At 41.3% G+C, this 27,001-nt stretch overlaps 1 protein-coding gene across 1 annotated transcript in view; it reads left to right on the forward strand.

Moving 5' to 3' along the window:
* The window catches only part of SUCLG2 (succinate-CoA ligase GDP-forming subunit beta), a 125,653-nt gene extending 110,310 nt beyond the window's left edge, over positions 1 to 15,343 (forward strand). The window contains exons 10-11 of the mRNA XM_065687355.1: positions 5,886 to 6,006; positions 13,368 to 15,343. Of these exons, the coding sequence (XP_065543427.1) occupies positions 5,886 to 6,006; positions 13,368 to 13,483 (237 nt within the window). The 3' untranslated portion in view covers positions 13,484 to 15,343. The remainder of the gene's footprint in view (positions 1 to 5,885; positions 6,007 to 13,367) is intronic.
* Positions 15,344 to 27,001: the final 11,658 nt, after the last annotated feature.

Raw genomic sequence — 27,001 nt, forward strand, 5'->3', positions numbered from 1 at the left:
CTAAACCGTCTCCACAGGGTTTGGAAAATGTCCTCAGCTCTCTGCCTTGGCATCTGTATCTCCAAAGCAGCTAACAAGGAGACTCGCTTTCTCCATGTCATGCTGAGGATTTCTTTCTTCATAAACCAAAGTGTAGCCTCTACCAAATCAAATGAAAGTTCCTTGCTTACCTGTAGCTAATTAAATCATATTCCTGGGATTCTCTGATCCTGGCAAAGTCACGTGCATGTAAGTGTGTCTTGCTTTGCATATCTCTAAACTGCAGCAGTTCTTGATGCTTTGCTGTTAGTAAAGGTTCCCACAGTCTTCCAGCCCTGTGAGAAAGAAGCTCTTCTGTGTCAGTGCTGCGAAGGCCAGCGGATGTTTGCGAGGCAAAACTGCATCCTGGATGTCTGATTTTAGAAGTGGTGGACGCTCTTCTTTTTAACTGGGACTTGAGGAGCTGCACATCTCTGAAAAGCAGAATGGGAATACAAAAATCTGAGTGACGATGCTTGTTGCTTGTGTAAGTTTGTAGTGCTGTGTGTCTGGATCCAGATGTAAGTTACAGCCCCTTTATTTTCCCTCCATGAGTTGGGAATACATCTGCATCTTCAGATGCTCCCAGCAGCCTGCAGTGGGAGCTTCCCCACATTCTTTTGTTTGAGCAATTTGAGATGCCGTCCTTCCACTGGTGTTTATTGTGTTGAAGGAAGGAGAGAAGCAGCAAATGCCTGGCAGCATACTGCTGGCTTGCTTTTCTTAGTTATTTTCTGCCAACTTCATAATTTAGTTCAGTGAAAGACACAAAATCAGACTCCACTGACCAGAAGGATTGGGAGACATAACACGTTATATCCACAAAAATGCTAGAAGCCTTCTGACAGGAGCATATTTGCCAACTGTACCTTGCAAAACCATTGTCTTCCACGTAGATGTGACCTGTGGCATCCTGGAGAAGAAAACTTGAAGTATTTGTCTGCTTTATACTGACTGGGTATGCCTTTAGCTGATGAAAGGGCTAGGTTTGGTTAGTAAATTAATTCAGTTAGCTTGAGCTGTAAAAGTTTTATATTCTAATTTTGGTCAAAGCAATCTGTAAGCAAATTCTTTGCTAGAGTAGCTTTTAATTTGCTGCAGATGTAGTTTTACTGACAGTTTCCAATAGCTTGTTTTTAACTAAAATAGATGGATTGAGCTTCAGAAAAATCATTTTACAGCAAGGACAGAGATAATATTGGTGGGTTTTGTAGTAATATTTATAGTTCACTGTGAGAATGTTCATGTGTCTGTGTGTGCATGTAAGGGGGAAGATGCATCGAAATCACGAGGTGTGCATCCAGCATTGCTCATAGTTGGAAAAGTGGTGCAAGTCCTTGCTGCTGTCATCAGATAATGTGGGTTTTTTTCAAGAGTTTCTCATTAAAAATACACCAGCAGAAACTTTTGATTAAAGGGGTCTGAATGTTGGAACAATCGTGGTTTTGAGCTGTCCTTATGCCAGCCATCCTGAAATACATTTTTAAGTAAATGTAAAATACTTTGCTAAAACAAGTATTTTAAAACATGTGTGTTCCATACGTTTTCAGTAGTATTCAGGAGAGATTTGTGCTGTACAGTCGTGGTCGCGATGGTTTCAGTTTGGGTTTTCATTGGACAGTTCTCTAGTTGTACCGTTAGCCTCACATTTTTGTACGTACCTAATACTCATTCTGATCCTGAAAAATAATACGCAAAAAAATGGCTTCACAATTGGCTGACACATTCCTTATCATGGGTCCTAACAGCACTTTAGGGGTTCTTCCTCGCTTCAGGGCCAGTGATTGTGTGTCTGTAGGGTCAGTTGGATCCAGGAGCTGCTCTGACATCTGCATGGATCAGGGGCTTATTCAAGCATGGGAGAGATTCATTCAATCATGGTTGTGTGCAGGGGAGGGAGGGAGAAAGTGGGAGAGCAGTTTTGGTGGTTACCTCTTCTTGGTCGTCTTCAAATGATCATGAAACCTCACCCTCAGTTCATTTGCATTTGTGTTTGGATTTGTGAGATTCAGAGCTTTACCTTTATGAAGTATCTGCCATTGTTCAGCGCTGTGGTGCATTATCAGCCTAAGCCTGTTGTAATTGTTCAGTGGTAAATGAAAGAGAAACAATTTTCAAGTGTCAAGTTTTCATTCTCCCTCTTTTTGTGTACAGAATCTGTGGTGTTAGTGTGGGCTCTGAAGGTCAGCAGGCTGGAATGCAGTTGCTGCAGACAGCGAGACGTCCTGTATATAGATTTATAAATGGGCTGTAGGGGAGGTAGAACGCTTTATAGGTGCTGCTCATATGAATCCTTATGTGTATGATAATCAAGTGCCAGTGTACATTTTGTTAAGGCTAAAAATATTCTAGAGAGAGAAAAAAAGAAGAAAATACAGTAAATGCACACACTGTATCTGTTTTCTGGAGCGCAGGCAGGTATGATGTATGCTAAAGCTGCTTCTCCTGTATGTAAAATGCCCTTAGCTGCATGGAATATGGCAGCCGTTTCGATTATGTCAGTGATTCAGTGCAGTTCTAACAGTAATGTCCTACCACTGCTTCAGGTAGCGTGCAATTACATTCGTCTGAGGTGGGGGGTTTGTGCTGAACATTCAAAGCAGAATTGAAGGCTTTGTCAAGGATCCCTTGAACAAAAAGACGCTGTTAATTAAAGCTGTTAGTTTTCATATAGACAGAGCATACGTAAATATACATAGAGAAGAGGCTGCATATATGTTCATACAGTATTTAGGAGCTGTAGGATTGATGGGTCTTGCAGTATTTACAAAGATTCAGTCCCATACCTAGCATGAAGACAGTGATAATGCAGCATTTGCCTTAGTTACTATTGCTTTTGTTTCCCAGCATTGGTGCTTAGTCCTGGCAGACTGCAGGTTGTTACCACTGTTGATGGTGATGCCTTCATTCTATTGTGGCTTCCTTATTCCTCCAGAGGAGTCCATAATCAGTTGCAAGTACATTTGAGGGTGATTTCACATATATCAGTTGTTTTGTGGGTGGAAGGAACCTAACCTGTGGATATAGTGCTATCTTTAGTTTCTTTAATAGTGTTTTGTAAGGCATGCTATTGGGTAAAAAGTGGTTATCAGAATAATAATGCTATCAAATAACCTGTCTTGTGTGTAGACAGTTTGCCTTCTCCTTTGTATGTCTAATAGTCTGTATACATTAGATACTGAGCATGGTTCTGGTATACAATGGAAGGTTTATTTCTCTTACAGACTTAAATAATACAGAGAGTGCATCCTCTGTGCACATGAAATACTGTAAACCTTTTCATCTAACTACGGGGTCTGAATGTTAAAGTTCTTTCAGCTGGAAATGCAAGTTCTAGTCAGGCTACAGAAGCATACATAAACAATGTTCACAGATTTCAGTGGAGTTACAGTCAGCATCATTTGAACTGATCTTTTGGCTTATTTGGAAGATTACGGTAAAACCCAAGATTGAATTCTCTTCCTGATTCAGCTTCTTATTGATTGAATCCTTTTAGACTCCTCTCTAATTTAACTGTGTATTTTTATTAAAGCCAAGCATACAAACATCAATTATCCAAGCTGCATCTAATTTCCTTCAACTTTATTTTCCCCCCTTTTGCTGCCAATGGATTAGAAGACCTGATTAGAATTCAGCTTGGAAGCTGAAAAGCAGATCCTTAAATGAGAATGTCTGCATTAGGAATTAAAATATCTGTACTGGGCATAAAATCCTCCTCCTTATCTCTAATAATGTAAACACACTCGGTTAAGTTGATCTGTCACATGCCCGGTGCAATGTCCCTGAATTAGGAGTATGTATTAGAAAGGGCAGAATGGTGTCTGTGGCTTGTCCAACTGTTAGAATCCACCACTAGTATATTTTAACATCAAAGTGTTTTGCATAGATCTCTCCCTGCCATAAGGGTTAATGTGATTAGAGTTTGAAGGTGCTAGATTTTTTCTTTATGTGTTTTGACCTCCTAACACCAACAATGCTTGCATGTGCACAAGCGGTAGGAGCAAGGCAGAGAAGGAGAAAGTTTCACTGTTGGTAGCTTTTACAGAGTTAAGGATTTTGTAGCAATGCAAAGGTGCAATAAATAATAATGGCATCACCAACTTAATACCCAGAAACACCTAAACTGGTAAATGCATGACATTAAAGTGTTGGCCCATGTCTAAACTATAAGAGTTATAAAATCAATTAAATTGTATGTTCTGATTTGACTGCATTGTTAATTTCCTTCTGATACCTTAATTGGATGGCTCCAGTGCAAATAGTAAAGAGACACATAGCAGACAGGCAGCATTCTAGCGTATCATCAATGGAAAGCTAGATGAAAGAGTTAGTGTCTAGTAAGCTTGGGAGGAGAAAATGGGGCTGTGTCCCATATGGTCAGATGGGAGCTGTTCTGACCACTTTGGGTGGCATCATGAAACATCTTGGAGCTGAAGGGAGCAGCAAGTGATGGGAGAGGTATCAGTGAGGTGGTCCCATTGCCATCTTCATTTTATGACTGTTCTAGCATTGGAGTTCTGTAGTGCAATGTGAACACTGCCAGAGGTCTAGTAAGTGATGTTTTTGCAGTCCAGGGTACTGCTTAAGAGTGAAATGATTTCTTATGGTAAGTAAAGTATTTGTTGAGATTTCTTTTCCCACTTTTTTATTGCTGCATTTTGGATGGCAGTATTACTAACAGCGGTGAGCTTTCAATCTGTGTGTGTGACTGCACATCACAGGAGTTAATTGTCACATTTTGTCTGTGGAGAAATATTAAACCTGATTGTGCAGAGCTATAAACGTGCGTGACTGTGGGGAATTTTCATGGTGCTAGTATGAGCCTGGCTACCTGGAGGGTGGGCAAAGTGAATCTGTTCATCTTGTGCAATGAGTTAAGCATAATTGTGGTTGACATCATGCACAAGTAAAAGCCAGTGATATTTCGTTCCTTCAGACCTAATCCCTTCTTTATCTTGTTGTCTTTTGCATCAACAGCATTCTGGCAAAGCTTGTTTATGACACCCAGTGAAGCTTATTGTAGAGTACCCCAAATGTTGTGGATTAGCCCCACTGTGGATGAAATACAGCGTAGCTTCATCTGTAGGGTGTCCCCTCGACTTAATAAGCTGTGGTGGGAAGCCTGGTCTATGAACTTGGGTTTAATAGTATACTACCTTACCAAGTGGGAAGAAACCGTGTCAATATTTTGTAGGTATTAATGTCTTGTACATTGTAATGGGTAATGTAATAGTGAATTGGGTGCAGGAATTTCAGTTTTCAGAAACTAATGAATAGCAGCTTTTTGAGGTTATCAGTTAATCTCTTGTAATGAATGTTCTTCATTACATGCCTTTTCTTCTTAATTAGAAGGGATTTTTAGTCCTCTTTATCAAGTCAGGGCAAGTATATTACCTTTTCCTCTGTACTGTTTATGATATAGTGCGTATCCAGATCGTTTTGTTCATTATTCACACATGAATATTTCATTCCATGCGTATCCACACATTCATACACTGTGTTTTCTGAGCTCCAATATTCAAGACATGGAAAAAAATACAAAACATAGATTGTTTAATCTCTTTTTATTTATACTTACTGGTAGAAATTCCCCTTTTCTATGTAATAATGTGTCTATGACATTAATTACCATGCCAGTTTAGACCAAGGCAATTAATCACTGCTGTACACTATGGAAACAATAGACTTGAGACCAAGTCCTCTGAGTACAGAGGTAAAGCTTGTATCTTCCATAAATGAGAATGTGTCTGACAGAGGGGAATTGGTACCCTGGTTTGGGTCTGTTACCCATGTTTATTTAAAAAGCAAAGCCAAACCAAAACAGACAAAACCCGCACCTAATCCCTACTCTTGTGTCTTTCTTACAGGTTGAAGCAATACTTGTGAACATATTTGGTGGGATCGTGAACTGTGCCATTATAGCCAATGGCATTACCAAAGCCTGCCGAGAGCTTGAGCTGAAAGTACCTCTGGTGGTCAGACTGGAAGGTGAGTGCTGATGGTTTGACCCTCAGGTGCACAGTAATCCACTTTGGCATTCTTCCATCACTAAGCTCCAAACAGATTAGTCTCACACAGTAGGAATACATCCCATTCTTCATCCATAGCGTGACCTGAAGTCAATAAACTCAGGTCAGGTTTCTGTATTCCTGCTCCCTGGTGGTACCTGAAGCAATGAAATTTTGCAATGAAAGTTTTTACAGTTTTACTTGTAAGATTTGCAATGCAAATGGGAATTATTTTGCTGCAAGTTTCTGTTTACTGGAAGCCATTTCTTTTCAAATGATTTTTTTGGAGTGAAATTCCGTTATTGCTGAACCTGCAGCCACATCACAGTTTTCTTAAACTTCTTTCAATACCGTAATTAAAAGGAAGATGTTAGAAACAGTGTTTTTGAGAGATTACTGTAACATGTTCTTCTGCCCAATTATCCAGCTAAAATCCATTAAAAAACAGATTTGGTAAGGGCAAGGAATACTTTTTGGGTACATCCAGCATTATGAAACTGGAAACAAAAAAGTAATAGGTAAGGAAGAGTGCTCTTTGGCAGTTATTGGCTTTAATATAATGGCAGTGGGTATGGAGTTCTGTCTCTAATTTCTGAGAAGTACCCTGAGGGAGGAAGGGGGATTCTTCTGCTGCCATTGAATGAAAAACTGCTTTGATTGAAATCAGCACACAACTCTGGCAAGCTTAAAACGTTTCTTTTTCGCTAAGCAGGTTTGGAAATAGAGGGGTTTCTGTTTGGTTTTGGGCTTTTTTAAGGGCTGTTCCTCAAAACCATCGATTCTCATGTTTGGGTATGTGGAAAGAGCATAAAGTGTCCTGTTACTCAGCACTGACGATGAAAGGAGGAAATGCATCCATTTAGGTACCTGAGGTACAAAACAAAGGTGGTTTTTAACACTCTGGTAGAGGGGAGAGGATAAAAAGTTCTGAATGCACTAGACTTGTTCCTTTTCAAATGTCATCAGGACTCATGAAGGTCACCCATGAAGCCCTTTGGTCAGCGCTTGTTTCCTTTCACGACAAAGCAGGGTTTTCCCATCCCTCCTTCTCCTGGTACATTACACATGATACATAGTTAACGTCAGGGGGACCACAGCCTGTGTCATACAATTTTGTCCTATAAAAGTTGTGCTATGGATTTCCCTGCTGGGTTCAAACACTTTCCAGAGGGCATTCTTGGTTTAATGGGGTCAGACTTCTGCTCTGGTAAGTGCAGGAAATTTCAGTTACTCTAAAATGGATTTTAGAAACAAATTGTGAAAAATTTCTTTGGGTGATGCAGCACCACTAAACACCTTAACAGAGTAAGAAGCCAGCTTAATATGGATCAGGGAGACTGATGGATGTTGGTTAGAAGCAGGAAGGTTTCATAATAAAAAATCTCATTGTTTGTCAGCTCTAGGCAATGTTGTGTAGCTTTTTGTCATAGCAACAAACTTTTCCTGTCTGTCATAGCTGGGAAAAAGTTTATGTGTCAGACCTGCAAGACTTCTCATCTATTGTAGCTGTTATTTTTTAAGCGAAGATACTGGAAAAGCCATTAGTTTTCCTAATGAACAAGATAGTTATAAGTTTGTTTCTATTGCAGTATTTGAAACTGGTATAAGGGAAACAAGAAAATCACCTTGCTCATTTTGAGCTGCAGTCTGCTAGGTCTGCCACTGGGCTTTCTTGACCTTTCTCCAGTTCTTCTGATACTTCTGTGGTTGTACACAAGTAAGGGTGAATGTTTATTTGTCTTTTAACGTGGCTTATGGGAGATTGCAGAGGCTGAGTGAGGAGGTCCCAGTGCTGCTGCACCGTGGAGTTTGTCTGGAAGAGAAGGTGAGACGATGTGGAGCAGGAGCTCTTCTGCCTGGGGCTTGCAGAGAGCCCTGCAGAGGTGACTGCACAGTGCCTGTGCCTCTTGTGCCTGGACCTTTATGAGCCATGTGCTGGTTCCTCCCCAGAGTTCGAAGCTGAGTCTTCAGAATGTCAAACACAAGATTTAATGCAAACATCTTTTGTTGACCATCTTCCCATGACTGCTCACTCTTCACTAGGTTTGTAATAATGCTTCTCCTAGACTAGTTGCTTAACTCCAGAGATGGCGATGCCACGTTTTCTTCAGGAAACTCTGTCCTGAATTAATATAGCAAACTCCCACTTTTGCATAATATGTATCTGAAAAGATTTTTATTCCTTCTCTCATTTCTAGCATTTCCCATCAGTTCATCCTAAACCAAAAGTGACAAGGTTTACAGCTGTCAGATGTTGTACTTAGAAACAGTAGGAATGTAACTCCTGATTTCTCTGCCTCCTTAATCACATAGTCAGATTCCTTAGAAATCAGTCCTTCTGGATCCTTAGTCATCTTCATTGTTCTTCTTTCAACTCGCACCAGGTTATTAAAACATAGAAGGATTTTGAACTAGTAATGAATACTGTGGAAGTAATAAGGCTACCCAAGGCTTTTTTAAAGCATCACTGATAACATTTTGCACTTCAAAAGGTGAGAAAGGGACAGGCACTTTTTTGGATTTCCATTTTGAACATTTTTCCAACAGAAGGTTCATGATTATTCCCATAAATCTAACAGATTTGTGACCTGCACTTTAAAGACTCTTTGCCCGCATGCACTGTATTACAAATGTCTTGATGACTAGAGTTTTAATCAGTCAAATCTGTCTTGATTTAGCAGGATTCTGTGGACAAATCTTTGTTCTCAGTTGTATAATAATTACAAGCTGTTTTACCAGTGGATAAAGAAAGGATTACTCTCCTCTTTGAAAATGGTAACTTTATAATTACATGTATTTACGTGCCTTATCAGTAAAGAACTCACCAGCTGAGGCACAGGATTATTGTTTAAAAGGCTCATGGACAAATGGAGAAATCACATATTCCAGGTTTTATGTTTTACAGATGTAGAAAAGTAACTTCTGCTGCTTTTATGCAGGATTTTTTGCCCTTTAAAATATAATGTACTCAATTAAGTTTTGTGAAAACTAACTATGGGTGCTGAATTGCAGCCAAACCTTGTTTCTCATTTATGCAGTTCTAAGTTAGATGAAAAGAGGAAAGAATGAAAAAGAATTGTGAATTAGATATCCTCTTCCTATGCTGGAAGTTTTACATTCTGTCAGTAAATGACTTCTCTGCTGCTCTGGTCGTAGAACAAGAAGAATTGGGAGGAATTTGAACTACTTAATATGTTGAAACACAGCTAGAAGCAAGTCGACTTTTATTCAAATGTCTGAATCTGAAGTTTCCTATCATGTTTTTCAGCCATGTGATTGGTGACCTTCAGTGTTCTTCTGAATATATTTAAACAGTCATTAGATTCTGAAATCTCTTAAACACAAGTGAAACTCTGCTCCAGCTTATACATCTTGCTCACACATATGGTCTAATATGTATGTCTGTGACTTTTAGTATCCCGGATTGCCTATTGAGAGAAGAAATGCTATTGCAGAGTCACACTTACTTAGAACTTTGTTCACCTCTACAGACATCCTGGGTGTTCAAACATTCAGTACCAATTTAAATATGTTTTTCCCAGGTAGGATATAGACATGAGGCTGAGGAAAAGATTAACATTTTCTTTGGGAAGAGTTTGGGATAAAAAAGTGCAAATGGGGTGAACAGAATAGAAAAGGTTTAATTGTCTCTTACAAGTAGGCAGTGAAAGCTGATTCATTCTTGACTGCAGAGCCAACAGCAACAAGATGTGTGAGCCACCAAAACTTCATCAGTTCCTCAGCTAAAGATCATTCAGTAAAGGTTATCACCAGTCAGACTTCAAATTAGATGCTGACTGAAGGTGAGTTAGTGATGAACTTCAAACCTTGTCCCTTATTTTCTAGTACCTCTGAGCCCTGAGAGGCTGTGAGTTTCCAGCTTGTGGGCTAGCACAAATGACATAACCTGGACCCATGATGGGGGTAAATTCAACTTTTAACACACTCATCCGTGTAGCATATCAAAGCTGAAACATTGCTGCTGATAATGTAACATGGTCACAATGTGTTCATGTCAATTTTCAGATATGCTGCACATTGTAAAATATTTTCTCATAGCAAAATGTTTTGGGTAGAGCAGATTAGTTTTTTATTTAAGTCTTCTATCTGTTAGGATATATCAAATGTAGATAACTGTGTCTTCTCCCATTATATCTTATTTGCCCAGAAAGCTAGAAATGGCATTGCAGAATCTTGCATCCTCTCCAGCCATCAGTATTTAGCAGTGACAATTTAGTCTGTTCCCGATGGTTTTGTGGCAGCGCAAGTAAGTGAACATTATCAAAATCTTGGAGTATGACTGGGGTGTTTTCTTTGTTTGCTTTCATTCAACCTATGCAGTCCTCTTGACTCATTTGTAACAATGTGTGCTAATGTAATCTTACAATCTATAGAAACATGCTTACAAAGAATATTTATTACTCGTTTTTTTAGGCAATGGGTTGAATAGATTTGCTTTGCCAGTAATAGCAGAGATTTCAAGGCAGCAGAAGTGTAAATGTGAGAGATTGCATGTACACAGAGAGGTTGTTTCAGGAGGATATTTAGATTAAAAAGCCTGAAGGTATAAAATTACATCTCTCCTGGTTTTCTATGGAGTCATTGACAGTAATGTGTCAGATGGAAAAAGATGCTTTTTCTCATTACCAAGGCATTGCCTTAATAGAGTCCAGTTAAAAAAAAAAAAAACCACCACAAACTAACAAAAACCACCCCCAGCAACAACAACAAAAGCCCTATAGCCTTCAGTGCTGTGGATTTTCACCCTTTATGGATTGGCCTCAGTGTAGGTGAAGGGCAAGTTACTCCGGTAGCCTGTGTATGGGATTCTGTTTATGGTTCTCTGACACCATCCAGTGGCAGGAGGTTAATGTTAGAATAGTGGGAGTATCTATTTGTTTATCCTAACATCTACTGCAGTAAGATGATGCCTGTTGTATAGTCTTAAACATTTCCAGTGTTTTATGTTTAATTTTAAAAGTCTTACCTCTGCTTTCAGCAGGATCTCATTATAATTAATGTAGTCTCCATATATCTGGAATACTTCACAATGGGATAAAAAGCTATTATTTAAATACACGAAAATCACAGCAAAGGAAATGCATGCTCAAAAATCGTTATGTGGCCTGCCTATAAAACACTCTTTTTAACAAAAACACAGAGTGTACCTGTACTCTTTCGACTGCAGTAAGATTTTTTTCAGCTTTCATCTTTTCATTTGCCTGCATAAATTCCCCCTCCCTTCTTAGTGGACTGCATTTTGTATTGATTTTGTGATGCATGTTAGACAAGTGGTGAGTATAGCAATCAATGCAGTGCAGAATAGATCCTATGTATTTTTCCCACTCTGACCTGTTAGTAAATTAATATTGGCCACTTAGTGAAGGGCAAAAGTCAGTTTTAAATACGTGGCTATCACAGACATCGTCGTATTTTTCTCTGTGGGAAAATTTCCAGGAAAGTTTCCCTCTTTCCGTTTTCTTCTCCTCACAGCACTTTGTCTTGGAGAATCCTGTTTGAGAGAGCAGTACAGTCTTGGCTGTTTTAAATGTTTATCACACTTGTATCTAAATAATAGATAAAACCTTCAAGACTTCATGGGAATCACTATATAAATGTGAGGAACATGACAGAAGGGAACCTTCATAATGCTTTCTGACTGCCCTGTGCAGTTCTGTACTGCCAATTAACAGCTTCCACATTATGTTTTATAGGATGGTTGGAAAAGAAAATCAAATATTATATTCTTTTTTGCCCTTAATACTGTTTTTTTTTTCTGTGGGAAAAGTCCTGTACAATTCTGGACTTGCAATCGCATACAGTTACTGTGCAACCAAATCCATCTTCCATCAGAGATTTCAGATGTCTTTGACCTTCCTTCACAAGTCCTATAGCGTGTCCTCTGCATACCGATGGGAAGCATGACCTCTTCTGACAGTGCTTTTAAAGCATAGGAGATGGAGGCCAGCATTCCTCTTCCAGACACCTGTCCCTCCTATCACAAAGTGCTGGGACCTGCCGTGACAGAGACGCCTTCAGTCTCTCGGTGCTGGGAGTAGGAATCCTGACCTGAGCATGCTGATGAAACAGGCTTTTGAATTTCTCTACTTCTGCTGTACAGTTTCAGACATTTTATAAAGTCTGCCAGAAAAAAAACAACAGAAACACCCTTTAAAATGAGCATTCTGGAAGTTGCACAATAAGGAGTATGCTCCTCGCTTGGTTAATAATTAAGAGTATTATTAGTGTATAGCTCCAAATATAATTAAAATTCATTTTGCTATGTCTAGGAATTACAAAGTAATTAAGCATTTTGACATGGCAAATGAACAAGGTACTTGATGTGGAGGAGAAGGGGAGTAGAAATGATCCTAAAGAGGATCAGCCCAGGGTCTTGTGCTTGTGACCAGAGTGTGATTCCAAAGTGTGGATTGCATATCCTCAGTAGGAAGACTCCAAGTTCTTCATGGTGCAGAGCATATCGGAGATCAAAACTGCCACTGGCTTTGCTGGAGAGTTCAGATTTTCTGTTAGTCTCTGTTTTCCAAGGGGAATGAGCTGGAGCAAGTGGGAAGATGATGTCCTTTATACAGGTGCGAATAGTGAGGGGAAAACGGACTTTCCTGAAATACCTTTTTTCATTAGGGATGGTTTTTTCCTTTGCTGTGCGTGTAGTCCGTTGACTGAATTTGAGCTTTTTGCATACAAAATGGAGCACTTGGACTGTATAGTCATACAGTTGCCTTCAATATGGAGCAATTTAGTGCAGCAGCAGAGGGAATGGTATCATGCAGAATGTTTCAGAAACCACTGTGTTGCCCATTTTTGGCAGAAATGTGAAAAAGCATATTCAAGAGCAGCTCAAAACCACTTAGATTTTCAGGATTACCTAAGTCTTTGACTCTCAGTAGCCCATTTTGCAGCTTTCAGTTGACATGGGTGAACTTTAGTTGCTGTTGATTCACTGGCTGCTCTTTAGCTGTAGCTGATCATTGCTAATAAATGTGTTAAGTCTTCTCAGTGTCTTAAAGGCCTGGTATGTGGTCTCTCATCTGCTTTTGCTGGATGTCCCTACTGACCAGTGGGTATTGGATTGACCTTCTCATCTTCACAAGGCCACTCTTGTGGATGCAAATGCTATTATCAAAATTATCTGTCAAAATTGTCATTGAAATCAAGAATTACTTCTTCTCAGCTCACTCTAAACCAGTCTTTGAATCTGTTGCTAAACTGGAATGGTGTGTAGTTTGAAACGTTAACTCCTTTTATAGAGATTTAATAGAAGATGCTCATTTATGCATTAATATTAATTGCTAATTATAGTCAATGCTCTTTTTTTAGGAACAAATGTTCATGAAGCCCAGCGTATTCTGAATGAAAGTGGACTCCCCATCATGTCTGCAAATGACCTTGAGGATGCAGCAAAGAAGGCTGTGGCTAGCGTGGCCAAAAAATAACGACCTGATGATTATTCTCATGGGAAGTATGTGTATTGCACAGGATGTCATTCCTGTCACTATTTCAGAGAGGATTAGTAGAGTTTTCCTAAGCAGTCATCGATGTTGGCGGACTTAATTTGTGATACGTGGCAAACTGAGGCCGTGGGCTTGCAAGTTTGGGGTTCATAAGTTTTGCACCTGCCACCTTGAAAAGTTTGTATGTCTTAATGTGATTTTGGTCATTTTGTTACTCAGAATTGTAATAAGTAGTACTTCATGCAGCTCTTTTTGTGATTCCCTTCCAGAATTGTCACTGATAAAGTCATGATAAGATAACAATAATTATTAATTGACATCTATCAACAGGATTGTTCTTTAATCAGACACGTGTAGTTCACCTATTTCACAATATTTTCAGTGGGATTTTTTTATATTGTAAAGAGGCAGCAAACTAATAATGGGTTTCTATTTTTTATGGATTTTTACAATAATGTAAAAAATTATGCTTTCATTATCTATTTTTATTCAAATGAATAATGTTTATTTTCTTCTTTAGAAGTCACACGTTTTGCCTTAAGATGTTTTTCTTTTGTAGATGCCAAAGTATACCTCACAACAGGAAAAGGCATTGAATACTTGGTAGTGAAAGGACTTCCCTTTCTTACACTGTGCCTATAAGCCAGCAAAATGTGATTCATTTTATGTTGTAGTTTTGGGGAATGAGGTGCGGTATTTCTGGGTGTAACAGTGCTATACAGAGAGATCTAGGAGGATGTGTCTGCCAGTAAGAAAATGGCTGCTAACTTTTTTAAACTAACCTGCTTTCATAAGGATGTCACTGCTGTGAGGTTTTAAAGTAAGATGAGAACCTGAAGCAGTTTTCTGTCAGGAGCATGGAATACTCTTCAATTGATTTTACTTCCAAAAAACAACATTTCTGATTTATTGTGAATAAAATACAAATTAACTGTTCCATTTGTAAAGTATTTGATTTCTCAGGCCTTGGTAAAAAAACATGTACAAGAAAGAAAAAAGTAAGTTTCAGTACTCAGATATTGACCGAGATTTATTTTGATGATATATTATTTTGTCACAGTCAAAATCCACACTGTTAGTTACACAAATCATTCATTCAGGGAACAGAAGGCAATACCAAATGGCTTGTGTAACTAAAGAATTCAGTACAGATCTCACTCAGCCCAGGACTTACATGCTGAAAGTCATCAATACATTTGAACAGTGAACAAATGAGTGGATATTATGACCTGGTCCTGTAAATCGCCAGAGAGGTAAAAATTTGTCTAATAAATTATTAATTGTGAGTTTTGAGCAGCTCTAATCGATCCCAAGTTCTACTTAGAAAAATGTAAATAAATTTTTCTTGACTTTTCCATTAAAACTGTTACATTCAAAATAAATTATCTGCACTGATCTTTGGCTCCTGACACAAATGGTATAGATAGGTTGCTATCATCAATTACTGTAGGTTTTTTCTTCTCCATTCCTTTCTCTACATATTGCTCAAGGAAAAAATGTATGACTGTTAGAAGAGCAATAAATATGCCACTGGGTAGGTACTTATTGACTGAATGAAGGAGGAGGGTATCGTTAGCAGTTCTGGTGAAGGTGCATAGAAGCACACCGCTCTGAAGGAAGCAATGTTTACATCACCACAATAAGTGACAAAGGCACACTATTTTATATATTTTAATACTGGAAATAGAAGCATTCTGTGGGAGAACTGTTTGTGCAGTGTTGTCGCACACTGTATGCAGCTTCTGGGCTCAAACCCGTTCATTGCGTGTGTACATGATTCTTATTCTGCAAAGATTAATGCTGCGTACACCATTTCATGAAATAAATGCATAAATGAACACATTTAATGACTTCGTCCTTTCTATAAAATAGAAAATTGTTTCATTTGCTGCATTCTGTGTTCTGCCATTCAGCATTTTGTTACAGGTGGGCGGAATCAAATGCATAGGAATTTAGCTTTAAGTGGATAATATTGATATACTCATATATGTGTTTTTTTGTCTAAAAAGTAGATCTTTATATGTATCTTTTCTTATATGTAGGGTAATGACAGTACATACAAATTTTATTCCCCTTAAGCCATATACAGAACAGTATAATGTTTAATTTTCAGCTGTCCTATGCAAAATTTCGTAAGCTCTGGGTTTGTCCTTTGGAACATTTGGCGTTCAAGGCACTGTCGGCTCCCTGTAACCAGGGCTCTCTTCCTGTGTTCAGCTTGCTTGGTGTGGTGTTGCAGTCTGGTTTGATTTTGTTTGCATGTGTTGTTTTGCTGTGTATGGAAATGTGTAAAGTTAGTTTTAGTTTTCTCCTTTAGAAAGGTGTTTCAGTAGCGTTTCCTGTGATTTATAGCTATTATAAATTGCAAGTCAATGCAATGCCTTGACGGGATGCTTTTGTCTTTGCTTAAGCATGCAGAGTCACAACCTGGCACAAGTATGTTTGCTGTCTTCAGCAGCTGCCTACCTGAGTGCTGCCCCTGCTGCAGCAGGGTGGGCAGACTCTGCTCCATCAGCCTTTCACAGCCTAAACCCAAGAGGCTCATACGTGAGAGTTTTCGCTCCCATAGCAAGCAACCAGTGGTGTACGCAGGAGGTAAATTACAGTTAATCCCCTTTGTGAAAATTTTTAAGTGGGATTTAGTTAGCCGTTAAATCTGCCTGTATTAATAAAGCTCTGTAGGACTGGGCACTTAGAAGGCAAAACAAGAGGAAACTGTTAATGCAGACATTGTGTTACATCTTTAACAAGGTACCTTTAAGTTCTCACAGCAAAGTGTAACAGCTGGGAGTTCTGGAGTAATGTCCTTAACGTGCATTTACTGTCCTATTTGTCAAGCCTGTTCTTCCCTACATCCAGAAAAGCAGCTGTTGTCATGCAAAATTGCTGTGATTGGAACAGCACATCATTGCAGATCCATCACCAGGTGAGATCTCAAGCAGGACCATCCCTTCACAGCAGAGTCTGCTTCCCCAGTCCAGAGCAGTGCTGTGCCGCTCACCTTGCCCTCCAAGGTGAGCTTGGCCTTGTGACCTTTGGGGTTTTATAGACCTGGGCACCTACCATAACCTCTGGTTATTACCTGTGATGTTGGCCTGGATGGTTCCCTTGTGCAAAGAGCTGAGCAGAGTAATAGCTGAGTGTATGGACCAAAACACAGGTCTGAGCAACCTCACTGGGTAGGAGAGCTGGGAAGTCTCTGTGCACAAGGCAAAGTGCTGGCAAATTCTGTCAACTTCATTACGGAAATCCAAAAACCTCCTAGGCTTAGTGCTTCATTACATGGCATGTAAAATACTAGTACTAGGTGCTGCTGTAAGCCTCTGAGCTGATGGCCAGATTTCATGCATTGTTTTTCTTTTTGCTGCCTTGCAGAAAATTGGAGTTTCTTTTGGAGTCAAGATCAACTCTAGCAAGGGGCAAGTGAGGGAAAAGCCAGTCGTTGCATGCTTGGTTTATCGTCTCAGATTTTTTCCTCTTCCTCTACTAAAATCCCTGGGTTTTTTCCCCACCTTTCCATCCACATAGCTCACTCTCTGTGATTTTTCTCTAATTATAGTGTCATCCTCCCAGTTAGCATTGTCCACACCACCAGGTTTGTTGGGCTGGCTGTTCTGGAACTGGATGTGTTGTGTGAGCATCCAGGCATCCACCTGGGAACTGAGTGTGCTCTGGTCAGCCCAACACTGCTACCAGCAGGCGTCAGTGACCCGGCACATGTCAGCCTAAAAGTTGTCCCCTTGGTGCCTCTTCCCTACCTATCCATTGCTTTCTTGGGGAGCTAAGACCTTGACCTCTTGCATTCTCCACTCACAACAGGAGTAAGCACAGAGCAGAAATGGGTTGAGGAGCAGTATGATTTGTCTGTTCAGGAGTACTGGGCTCTGAAATGGGGCAGTGTTTCAGAAAAGTTGTAGATGGATATGTTCATAAGAGATAAGAGGAGTGAAAAGCATGTGAAGGGCTGCTTTAAAAAGAGACTACTTCAAGCAGAAATAGTCTTCCCCAAGTCCAGTGTGGGCAGGACAAGCAGTGAGGAGCTTTGATTGTGGTAAGGGACATTTGGGTCACGCTTGCAGCCATGAGCTAAGCCAAAGAACGGGCTGTGAAATCATCAGGTTTTCAGAGTTAGATGAGCATCTGCCAGGAGTGGCTAAAGAAATGATGATTTTTGCCTCAGGGCAGAGGGATGGATGAGGTGACCTTCCAGCCTGATTTGATAGGATTTAATGCTTGTTGGTAAGGTTTTGTTTTCTTATTTTCTTCCTAAGTTGTAGGTACAGGGAGGAAAAAGGAGGACAGATCTGGTGGATTCTTGAGAGAAACTGTTCTTCATTTAGTCACCAAGAATGATCTGCAGCTGCCAGGGAAACGAAAAGCAGATTATGCAAACTAAAAACTTTCCCTAACAATAGGAGCAGTGTTACTGCAATGCATAAAAGCCTGAGCAGAGAATTAGGGGTATCTATCAACTTTAATATCTTTAATTTAAAAAGGAACAGGTTGCACCAACAGGGTTTTTTTCTGCTTAATGAGGCACATTCATAAGTGGGATAACGGGATTTGCCTGGCACCCAGAGGAAATCATGGTATGTGTGTCTGTACTTTGGTGCAAAACTTGTGTTGATCGCAGTGGTTTATAACTTTTTGCAGCCCAGCTGCAGTCAGTTTGATGTCAGGATGCTTTAATCCAGAGACAGATGCACCTTTGGTAGGATCCTCAACACGTCTTTGTCTTTTTTCAGCCTCACAAAATCCCAGCTAAAGATTAAATATAAAAGTGTACATGGGTTATTGCATGTTATTCCTCAGAGGTAGTACTGTGAGATAAGATTTGATGTAGCCAGCATGTGTTAGCCCCCTCCTGCAGATTGCAGAAGGATCTTTAGTGCCTATGTGTGTTTGGCGTTTTGCATTTCTCCATTCTGCCCGTGTTTGTGGGTGCTGAATGGTGTAGGGACAGTAAGAGCAGAGCATTGCATAGCATATGCATAGCGTATGAGGCCATTCCTTTTCTACAGGACTTAGAACACTGAAGAGGGAAAAGGTTTTCTGTGCATTTTGGATCCCAGTGCCAGGCTGGAGACAGGACTCGCATCCATTCTGGTGTGTGGACAGGCTCAGGCTGCTTCCCTTGAGCTACCCCTTACGCATCCGCTTCATGTAAGTACAAAGTGGCCTCAATAGGCAGGCAGAGGGCAAAACACTGAGGGGAGCCCACAGGACTGGATGGGGGTGGTAGGTGAATCCTTGCTGGGGAGGCTTGGAAGGAAGAAGCTCCACATTGGAATTGTGATGGTTTCCCACATCTGCCCTCCTTGTGTCCTTGGAGCACTCCCACATCATCAAGAAGGAAGCAAGAGGAATGCCATAAGGACAGTATTCTCTTATCCCATCATTTTGGTACAGGAGATGCCTCCTTATTTTTGCAAAGAAGGGGGAATAGCCTGGCCCTCAAATTTCCAGTTAAATCCAGGCTAATTTGCAATGAAATATAACAGGGATAGCGAAGTCTAGAGAGAAGGCAGCTTCTGACACAAACGGGTTACTCCATGAATTAAGTGCTGTTGGGATGTGCAACAGGGAATTGGAAACTGCGTCCTTTGTATTTACCAGAGCAGCTCCTCTGAACGCGCTTGTGCATACCGTCAGGCTATCGCCAGAGAGGTGACACTGACAAAGTATTGGTAAGCGAACCTGGGAAAGGAGGCTCAGAGAGATGAAGTGTGAAAGAGGGTTTGCATTTCTCTAGCTACAGAGGTGAGAAAATGAGGAATTTGATCTTTCTATTATAATCGACATAAAGAATTACAGGGCAGCAAAAGGCCACGCAGCTAAACAAAGCTGTTCCCTTGATTTCAAATGTCTCTCTGCTCCAGCGCTGTGTCCTTTAAGACTTTCTCTCTGTAATTGCATGTGGCAGCCTCTTTAGAGCTAGATGCAGATTGCTGCTCTCCAGCCACTCCAAAACAGGAATAAAACATAACAGTCAAGAAAGAGCACTGCAGGAGGTACTTAGGAGAGACGTTGCTCCTTTGTTTCACAGGCGGGTCAGTAGAGAGGTTCAGAAAACTCAAGTCCTGCTCTGTTTGGCTCTGTGATGGAATATTGGCCAATGCTCAGCAGGTCAGTCCCCGCATCAACTCCTTCCTTGTGCTCTCATGAAAGGACTTCACCCTGCAAGGCAGCACAGTTCAGGAAGTAATTAACGTGCCTTATCACGTTACTTGCTTAGCTAAACTCACCTTTTGCCTCAGCAGTGTGCAACCAGAGGCTTAATTCAAAGGATGCTGGCAGCACTGTGGTGTTAGTCTCCTGCAGCTGTAATATCCTGGTCTGTAGGGGAGGTCTTGTGAAAACAGACAACCTGCAGCTCTGGAGGGACTCACGCTGTGTTTCAACATGAGGCCAGCAGTGCTACCACTGAACATCAGAGTGCTCATCCTCCTTCTGCCACCAAGCAATGGGTGAGATGGGATTTGCACCTTATGCACCTCTTTGCCGTGTACAGAGAAGCTCGAATTTTACTATGGAGGTGTAAATCATAGAATCATAGAATAGTTAGGGTTTGAAAGGACCTTGAGATCATCTAGTTCCAACCCCCCTGCCATGGGCAGGGACACCTCACACTAAGCCATCACCCAAGGCTTCATCCAACCTGGCCTTGAATCCAACCTGGCCAGGGATGAAGCACTCACAACCTCCCTGGGCAACCCATTCCAGTGCTTCACCACCCTTACAGGAAAGAACTTCCTCCTTATATCCAATCTTTTCTTTATCATTAGAAGATGATCAGGCCTAAATTCCTCTGCTCCTATGTAGGCCAATAGGATGTGACTGACTTGCCTCTGAATATGGTGCTAGGGAAGCTGGTCGGTGTTGGCAGCTTCTTGGAGGGAGCCCCTAGAAATGTTTGAGCAAGGTGAGCTGTGAAGTTGCCCTCTCTTTCTCATTTGATGGATGCTTTTCTCTCTGCCCCTTTTGTTTTCCCATTTTCCGAGGCAAACATGAAAATAAGGGCTTTTAGGAGGTTGCAGTGTTCCTGGGAGCATTCCTGGCTGATGTCACTGGAAGTTGCAAGGGCTGGCCCAAAGAAACCAGTATTAATAGGAAGTCAGACAAATTCCAAGTTATCTACTTGGACTTCCTTAACCTGTAGATCCACTGTCAGCTTCACTGCTCAGCCTAACCCCAGGTTCCTGAGGTGCTGGAAAGCACTTAGCATCAGCGGCTTTTTCTATGGCTTTCCCACATGCTTTTTTCTTATTGTATAGCAGGAGGAATGTGATGTGGAGATGTTAATGCCTTTTGAGTTGTGCCGTAAACAAGCATGTGCAAAACACTGGGAAACTGAAGCAATACATTATTTCGCATTTAATTTTCCATAACTATTGTCTCGTGGCCCTGGTGAAATGTTTGACGTAACGCACCTCCACAGCTTGTCCGCTCAACATCTGGTACTCAGTCCTGAAACTCACTTCAGAGAATACTCAGAGCGGAAAGTAGATTTTTCAGACATGCAGGATGTCACTTGCAAGAAAATGAATCTTTTCTCCATTATTACCACGATGGGAGCACTGTTGGATGCTTCTTCTTCAGGACAAAACTTTTGAGATCAACAGCTCACGACTAGTGTCAATGTCAGTTCTCCATGTGTATAGCTCAGCCTTAGAGCTTCAGTCCTATTGATTGCCTTAACAGTATCTGTCCATTGATTTTTTTCCCCTATCCTCTTGATTGTTCCTATTGTAGAAATTGCTGCTCACAAACCTAAAGAATTCTTGCTGTCATGCTCCATCTGCTGAAGCCAGCCTGCTCTTGCATGACAGCCTTATTGGCTTTTCTAGTTGGGAAATTCCCATCTCCATCCTCATGAGGCTGCCCTTTGAAAACAGCTTGCTTTCAAAGGACGTGGAGGGGTCTGCCAGAGCTCTGCCTCCTACTAACAGTTGTTTTCCAGGTTTCGTCATTAAGCTTGAGCTGTTTCAGGCCACAGCTCGAGTTCTTCCCTGGTTGTTTCCAGGTCTTGCAGAGATCTGAAAATGCAGCGGCAGAAGCAAAGCCCATGTTTGCAGACTGTATGACAGGGCTTTCATGTACGGTCCCTTTTGTTCTCTCTCTGTTGCTGGTGTAACAGAACCACCCACACGCTGTGTTGGAGTCTCTTCTAAGATGGGTATTAAAAGCAGGTAATTCAGAAAGTGCCTGTGTCACTCCCAGCCCTCAGGACATCACTGTGTTGTACCTCTACCGATGTCCTGGGCCCCCCATCCGTAGCTCAGTACATGTCATTGATAAACGTTAATTTGGCAACGCAAGAGTAGCTTCTGCTTCAATGGTCTGCATTAAAGAACTTCACAGAATCACAGAATGGTCTGGGTTGGAAAGGACCTTAAGATCACCCAGTTCCAACCCCCTGCCATGGGCAGGGACACCTCACACTAAATCATGTCACCAAAGGCTCTGTCCAGCCTGGCCTTGAACACTGCCGGGGTTGGAGCATTAGATTTGTGAGTGCCTTAATTGACTTTGGAACCAAAAGATCCCCAAAATGTTCCTGCTTTTCCTTGTGGAATACAGAAACGCAGTATTGTGATGAAAACTTTGACAGGTAGGATTTTTCCCCACACTTCACCCCTTCAATTTTCAATCAGTTCTTTCTTTCCCCAGAAAAGAACAAAAGGAACCAGACTGGTGAAACCAGAATAACTTTCTAATAAAATGCTACTAGCTAATTAGGCACAGTAAGTACATCCGTAGCAGTATAATGTTTGATTTCTGAGACCTAAGCTCCAAGCAGGAGTGCCGGGTGAAGGTGCTGCCCTGGTGTTTCTGATGTGCCAGCCATGGGTGGACTCTGCAGTGGGAGCAGCTTGGGGCCCCTTGGCTCCTATCCCTTCCCTGCCTCTCCAGACTGGCTGGATGCCAGCAATTAGAAATTAATTGAGAAGCTTTAAAAATGCATCTCCTCCCCATTCCTTCTGCTCTGTTTAATCCTCTAACAATCCCCAACAGAATTCTTCCCAAGGGATTTCGCTCCGCTTTACTGTTTGCTCAGTGTCTGAAGCTGAAGCAGGTGTCTCAGCAGAGCAGGGCTGTTTGGGGACCCAGGAAGGACTTTTCTTGCTGTTTTCTCTGCTGCTCTGTCCTCTTGGGCACTCCCTGTTTGTGCAGAAACTGGGATGTCACCTGCTTGCAGAAGCATATCCAGGTACCAGAGCTGATGCATTTACTGAGACCAGTGTGGTGCCCGCAGTGATTGTGGTGGTGTGATCAGGACATGGATCTGTGAGAGCGGGGAGCGTTATCAGGTATTTCTGTGCTTTTCGCTTATGTCGGTTTAAAATAAAATCTATCAGTAATAATAGCCAGAGATTTTTTCATAAGCAGGAAGAAAATGGCTTCATCTTCTCCTTACTGGCTTCTGGCCATTTCTGGATGCATGATAAATGGATTACTGCATCCTTTGCTTGGCAGCAAGGAGCCCCAGTTAGTGATCAAGGGCCCATTGTACCAAGCATTATACAAACTGAAGTCAGGCAGTGTCTTGGAGAGCCAGTAATCCTCTCCCGGTTTGTAAGCCTTCCCCTGATTTGTAAGCCATGAGTGTCTGGTAACAGGTATTTATTTCCTGCACACAGCAGCGAGTGAAGACAGTTATCCAGTCGCTTCTGACAGCTTCTCTCCTGGCTCTGCACCTCCTTCCTGCCCACTCTGTCTCCTGGCATCATCCTGCTCTTTGTTTTTAGGTCATCCAGCAAACCAGAATACCAGTGGAGGGTCAGGAGTATGTTAGACATCTGTTTTCATTGTTAGACTATGCTGACTCCATGGAGCGTGGATCAGACCCCATGTTATCGCTGTCACAACACTTTTCAGCTTAGTGAGAGTTTTGCCCAAGGAAAGACATTGAGCACAAGCACTTTAAATGCCCAGTAAGTAGAAAACAAAAGTTACTTGGCCACATAGGCCAAGCTGCTCACTAGCAAGGGGAAGATGTTTGAAACGTGTCTTGAAGTCACAGAACAAGCATGGCCATCCTCACCCTTCCTTCTGCCTAGGGTGGCTGCAGAGAAGTGTCTGTGGTTATGATGGAGCAGCTTTATGTCAGTTTGCTTTTCTCCCTGTTTGTCCCAAATCCCCAGCCCATTTACTGGATTTTTTCGCATGGGTTTAGTGCTCACCTCTGATAAAGCTCATAAAAAAATATATGAAAGTAACATTAACATCATGGTCTATCAAATGTCAATAACCAGAATGAAGATCTCAGCACTGCAGTTACAGAGATCAAGCAATTGAAGCATTTGATGAAAGTATTTTATTGGAGTATATATTACCGTTTGGTCCAATTATTCTGCCATTAAGCATTAAGAATAATTGAACCAAATGGTGCCCAATAGAAGGAATACATCTGCTCTGATGAATTCCTGCCAAAAGGCACTGGGAATCTTAGCACAAGCATTTTCTAAACCAAGATAACAGTCTCTTTTCTCTCTAGCTGATAAAGCAGGGCATTTGAATCTTATTTATGATGTATAAATTGGGTAATTTGTTACCAATATCAAACAGCCCATAAGAACCAGCTAACAAAATACTGACAGCTTCATCACTTGCTGACTGCATGGAGTACAATTATCACAGTTATCACAGAAACTGTGAGCAGGAACTAATTATACAGAAGCCAATCAAAACGAGCCCAAAGCAAGGCAGGATGCATTTCAAGAAACTTGAGAGTAATTATTTTTACTTTTTTAAACTTCTTTTTACTTTTTTTAACTTATCTCCATATTTGCCTTACCTCCATGAGAGGGAAGGGGTTGTGGCATCAGTGGGAAAAAGTCAACCAAGAACCTGGCCATGACGCTGTGGGTGAGCTCCAGCACAGGTTCCAGTTTCTGCATGAAACAGTAAATCACAATGTTCTTCTGTTTAAACACATTGCAGTTATGGTGTGACTAGGGATAACCAAAACACAGCTATATCCTTTCCCTAAGGTATATGAGACTTGCAGACAGTGACAGATGGGAATGCTTTAAAAGGAAATTTAAGGAGCAAATAACATCTTGATATGTATTTTGAAAAAAAAAATGGTGCTCCCAGGGAAGAATCTTTTAAACCCCCAGGAAAGGCAGCTTTTAATGTTGGGATAAATACAGCACTGGCTCGTTAAATTCCTGATGGTGTCTTAAACACTCAGCAGTTGCCAAAGTAAGAGGTCATTCTGCTTTTTCCACTTGACTTGAAGGGAAAAAAAATCTCTCCAAGAAAAATACTGATAAATCTGATAAGAAAAATCCTGATAAATCCCAGTAGAGGCAAATCATGCGAGGGGCCAAGAAATTTCCAGTGTTTCAGGTACGGGGGCTACTTTGAATGACCTGGTTATCTTCAGTCAGTGCAGAAATATTGCTGACCCTGGAATTGTTTAAATTTGCTAGTGGGGGGTTTAATTAGAAGTGCTGCTGTCTTCTACACAGCACCGCGTTTAGCAGGCACAAAAACAAATACATGACAAAGCAAAAAACCCAGCCCTAAAGCACCTCAAATCCACATTCTGGCAGCCGCAGCTAAGCTTCCATTCAGAAGGTTCCTACCTAGAATTAGGAAGCAAAGCATTTTATTCGCAGCGGCTGGAAAAGGGACTTTTTTACCTGAGAACAATAGTCTTCATTCAAAGTACTGTTGTTAAAGATTTGGGTTTGCACTTGAAGAGAAACGGCTGTTTGGAATGGATGTTTTCTACTGGAAGATAAGAAATAACAGTTTATACTGAAAATAAAGGAACTTTGTGCTGGTTTTGGTGGATTCACATGACAAAATCTGAGCTTTCCCATTGCACAGTCAATGTCTGATTTTTTTCCTGGATATTTTTTGTTTTGATAAGAAAACTTTGGCTGCATGAACTGTACTCTTCCTGTGATGTTATGTTTCGGAAGCTGCTCTGTGTGCTTTATTGGAAAAGGGATGTCAGAGGTGGGGGGAATCCAACCTTTTCTTTCCTCTTTTTAATTGTAAGTTTAGGCGACAGTTATTCCCTGAGATTTTGGCTTTGCTGCAAGACCTTTTAGTCCACAGCTGGCATCTTTGCATCCATGTATTGGTGAAAAACAAGGTTGTTTATCAGTGGAAACGATCAATGGCTCCTGCAGGCCTCGGTTCAGCAAAGACATCCCGCTGCAGGAAACCACTTAAGCATGTGCTCTGCTGTAAGCAAAGATGGAAGACAGCAGTTATGTTCCCTGACAAACAAAGGATGGATGCTGATGGTTTTGTTAGTTCATTTTGTCCTCTGAGGGGTCTATTAGACTTTCACCTACTTCCGCCTGTATTGCAGCTGAGACCTGCAGAGGAGTTTACTGTTTGCATCCCCTCAGAAGAGAATGCCTTATGCCCCTATGCAAGTTCTGAGTGCTGTCACCCAGCACTGTTGCTTTAGGATTAAGCTCTGGGACTATTTTTGCTGGAAAACTGATTCTGGTAAGCTACACCCATGGCTTAACACTTGATGATCTGACCTGGTGGCATGTCCTCCTCACAACATAGGATCCTCCATCGTGCAGCACTCCCCATATTCTGCCATCCCTCAGAGCATATCCACAGGGCTCAGCCATTCTCCCAGTGAGCTAAAAGATCTGGTACAGGCCCTGAGATGACCAGGATTTGGAAGATAAAATTAGTGCTGCCCTGTGGCTGAGAATTAGCAGTTGTCAGCACTTGAATGACTTAGCCCAAATGCTTGTTCCAAAGACAGAGGAGTGCCAGCTGGCATGAAACCAGAACTCACAGGCTTACTGTGCTGCAATGGCAATGAAGATGCTCAGTGCCTTGCAGATCGGTGTTCTGCTGTGTTAGCACCACCAGATACAAAGCTGTGTGGATGGATGGGTAGTGTTGCTCTAGTAAGAAAGGCACTGAAATGCTAGGCAGGAGACCTGCCCGTTGTTCATGGCTCCCAGCTGGTCTCCTGCTGACAAAAGAACCTTTTCAATTCTTTGCACCTAAGTTTGCTATGTGCCAAAGGACACTGGTTTCTGTCGTAAAACCCAGGGCTGAAGAGTGATATTCCTATTTACTACTGTATGAAATTCACCATTATTAGCTTATTCAATTTGTCCATGATTTAAAAAATACTCTTAGTGGCTGCATTTATTTTCTTCAAACCTTTGGAGCTGTGAAGCCTTTTCAGTGTCTCTGACAGCTATTTAAATCCTGCTTTTTTCAGTTTCTGGCATAAACTTCCAAGACAGAGAAATGCCGGCACGCTAGGTTAAATGGTTATTTGCTGCTCAATATCCTTGCACTTGCAGGTTCTCCAAGAGCAACCACTAGCACTCCTGTAAACTCCAGATGAGTTTTCCTCAGTCTGTTTATGACTAACCACATTAATCTTCTTCTTTGGGTCTGATATTGATAACACAGTGTATCTGTGCTCTTCATGAGAGGCAGATTACAGGAGCAGCAGAGAATGTAATATGTACTAATGCTCCGAAGCTTTTACCC

Source organism: Lathamus discolor, chromosome 7, assembly GCF_037157495.1.
Source record: "Lathamus discolor isolate bLatDis1 chromosome 7, bLatDis1.hap1, whole genome shotgun sequence".
NCBI lineage: Eukaryota > Metazoa > Chordata > Aves > Psittaciformes > Psittacidae > Lathamus > Lathamus discolor.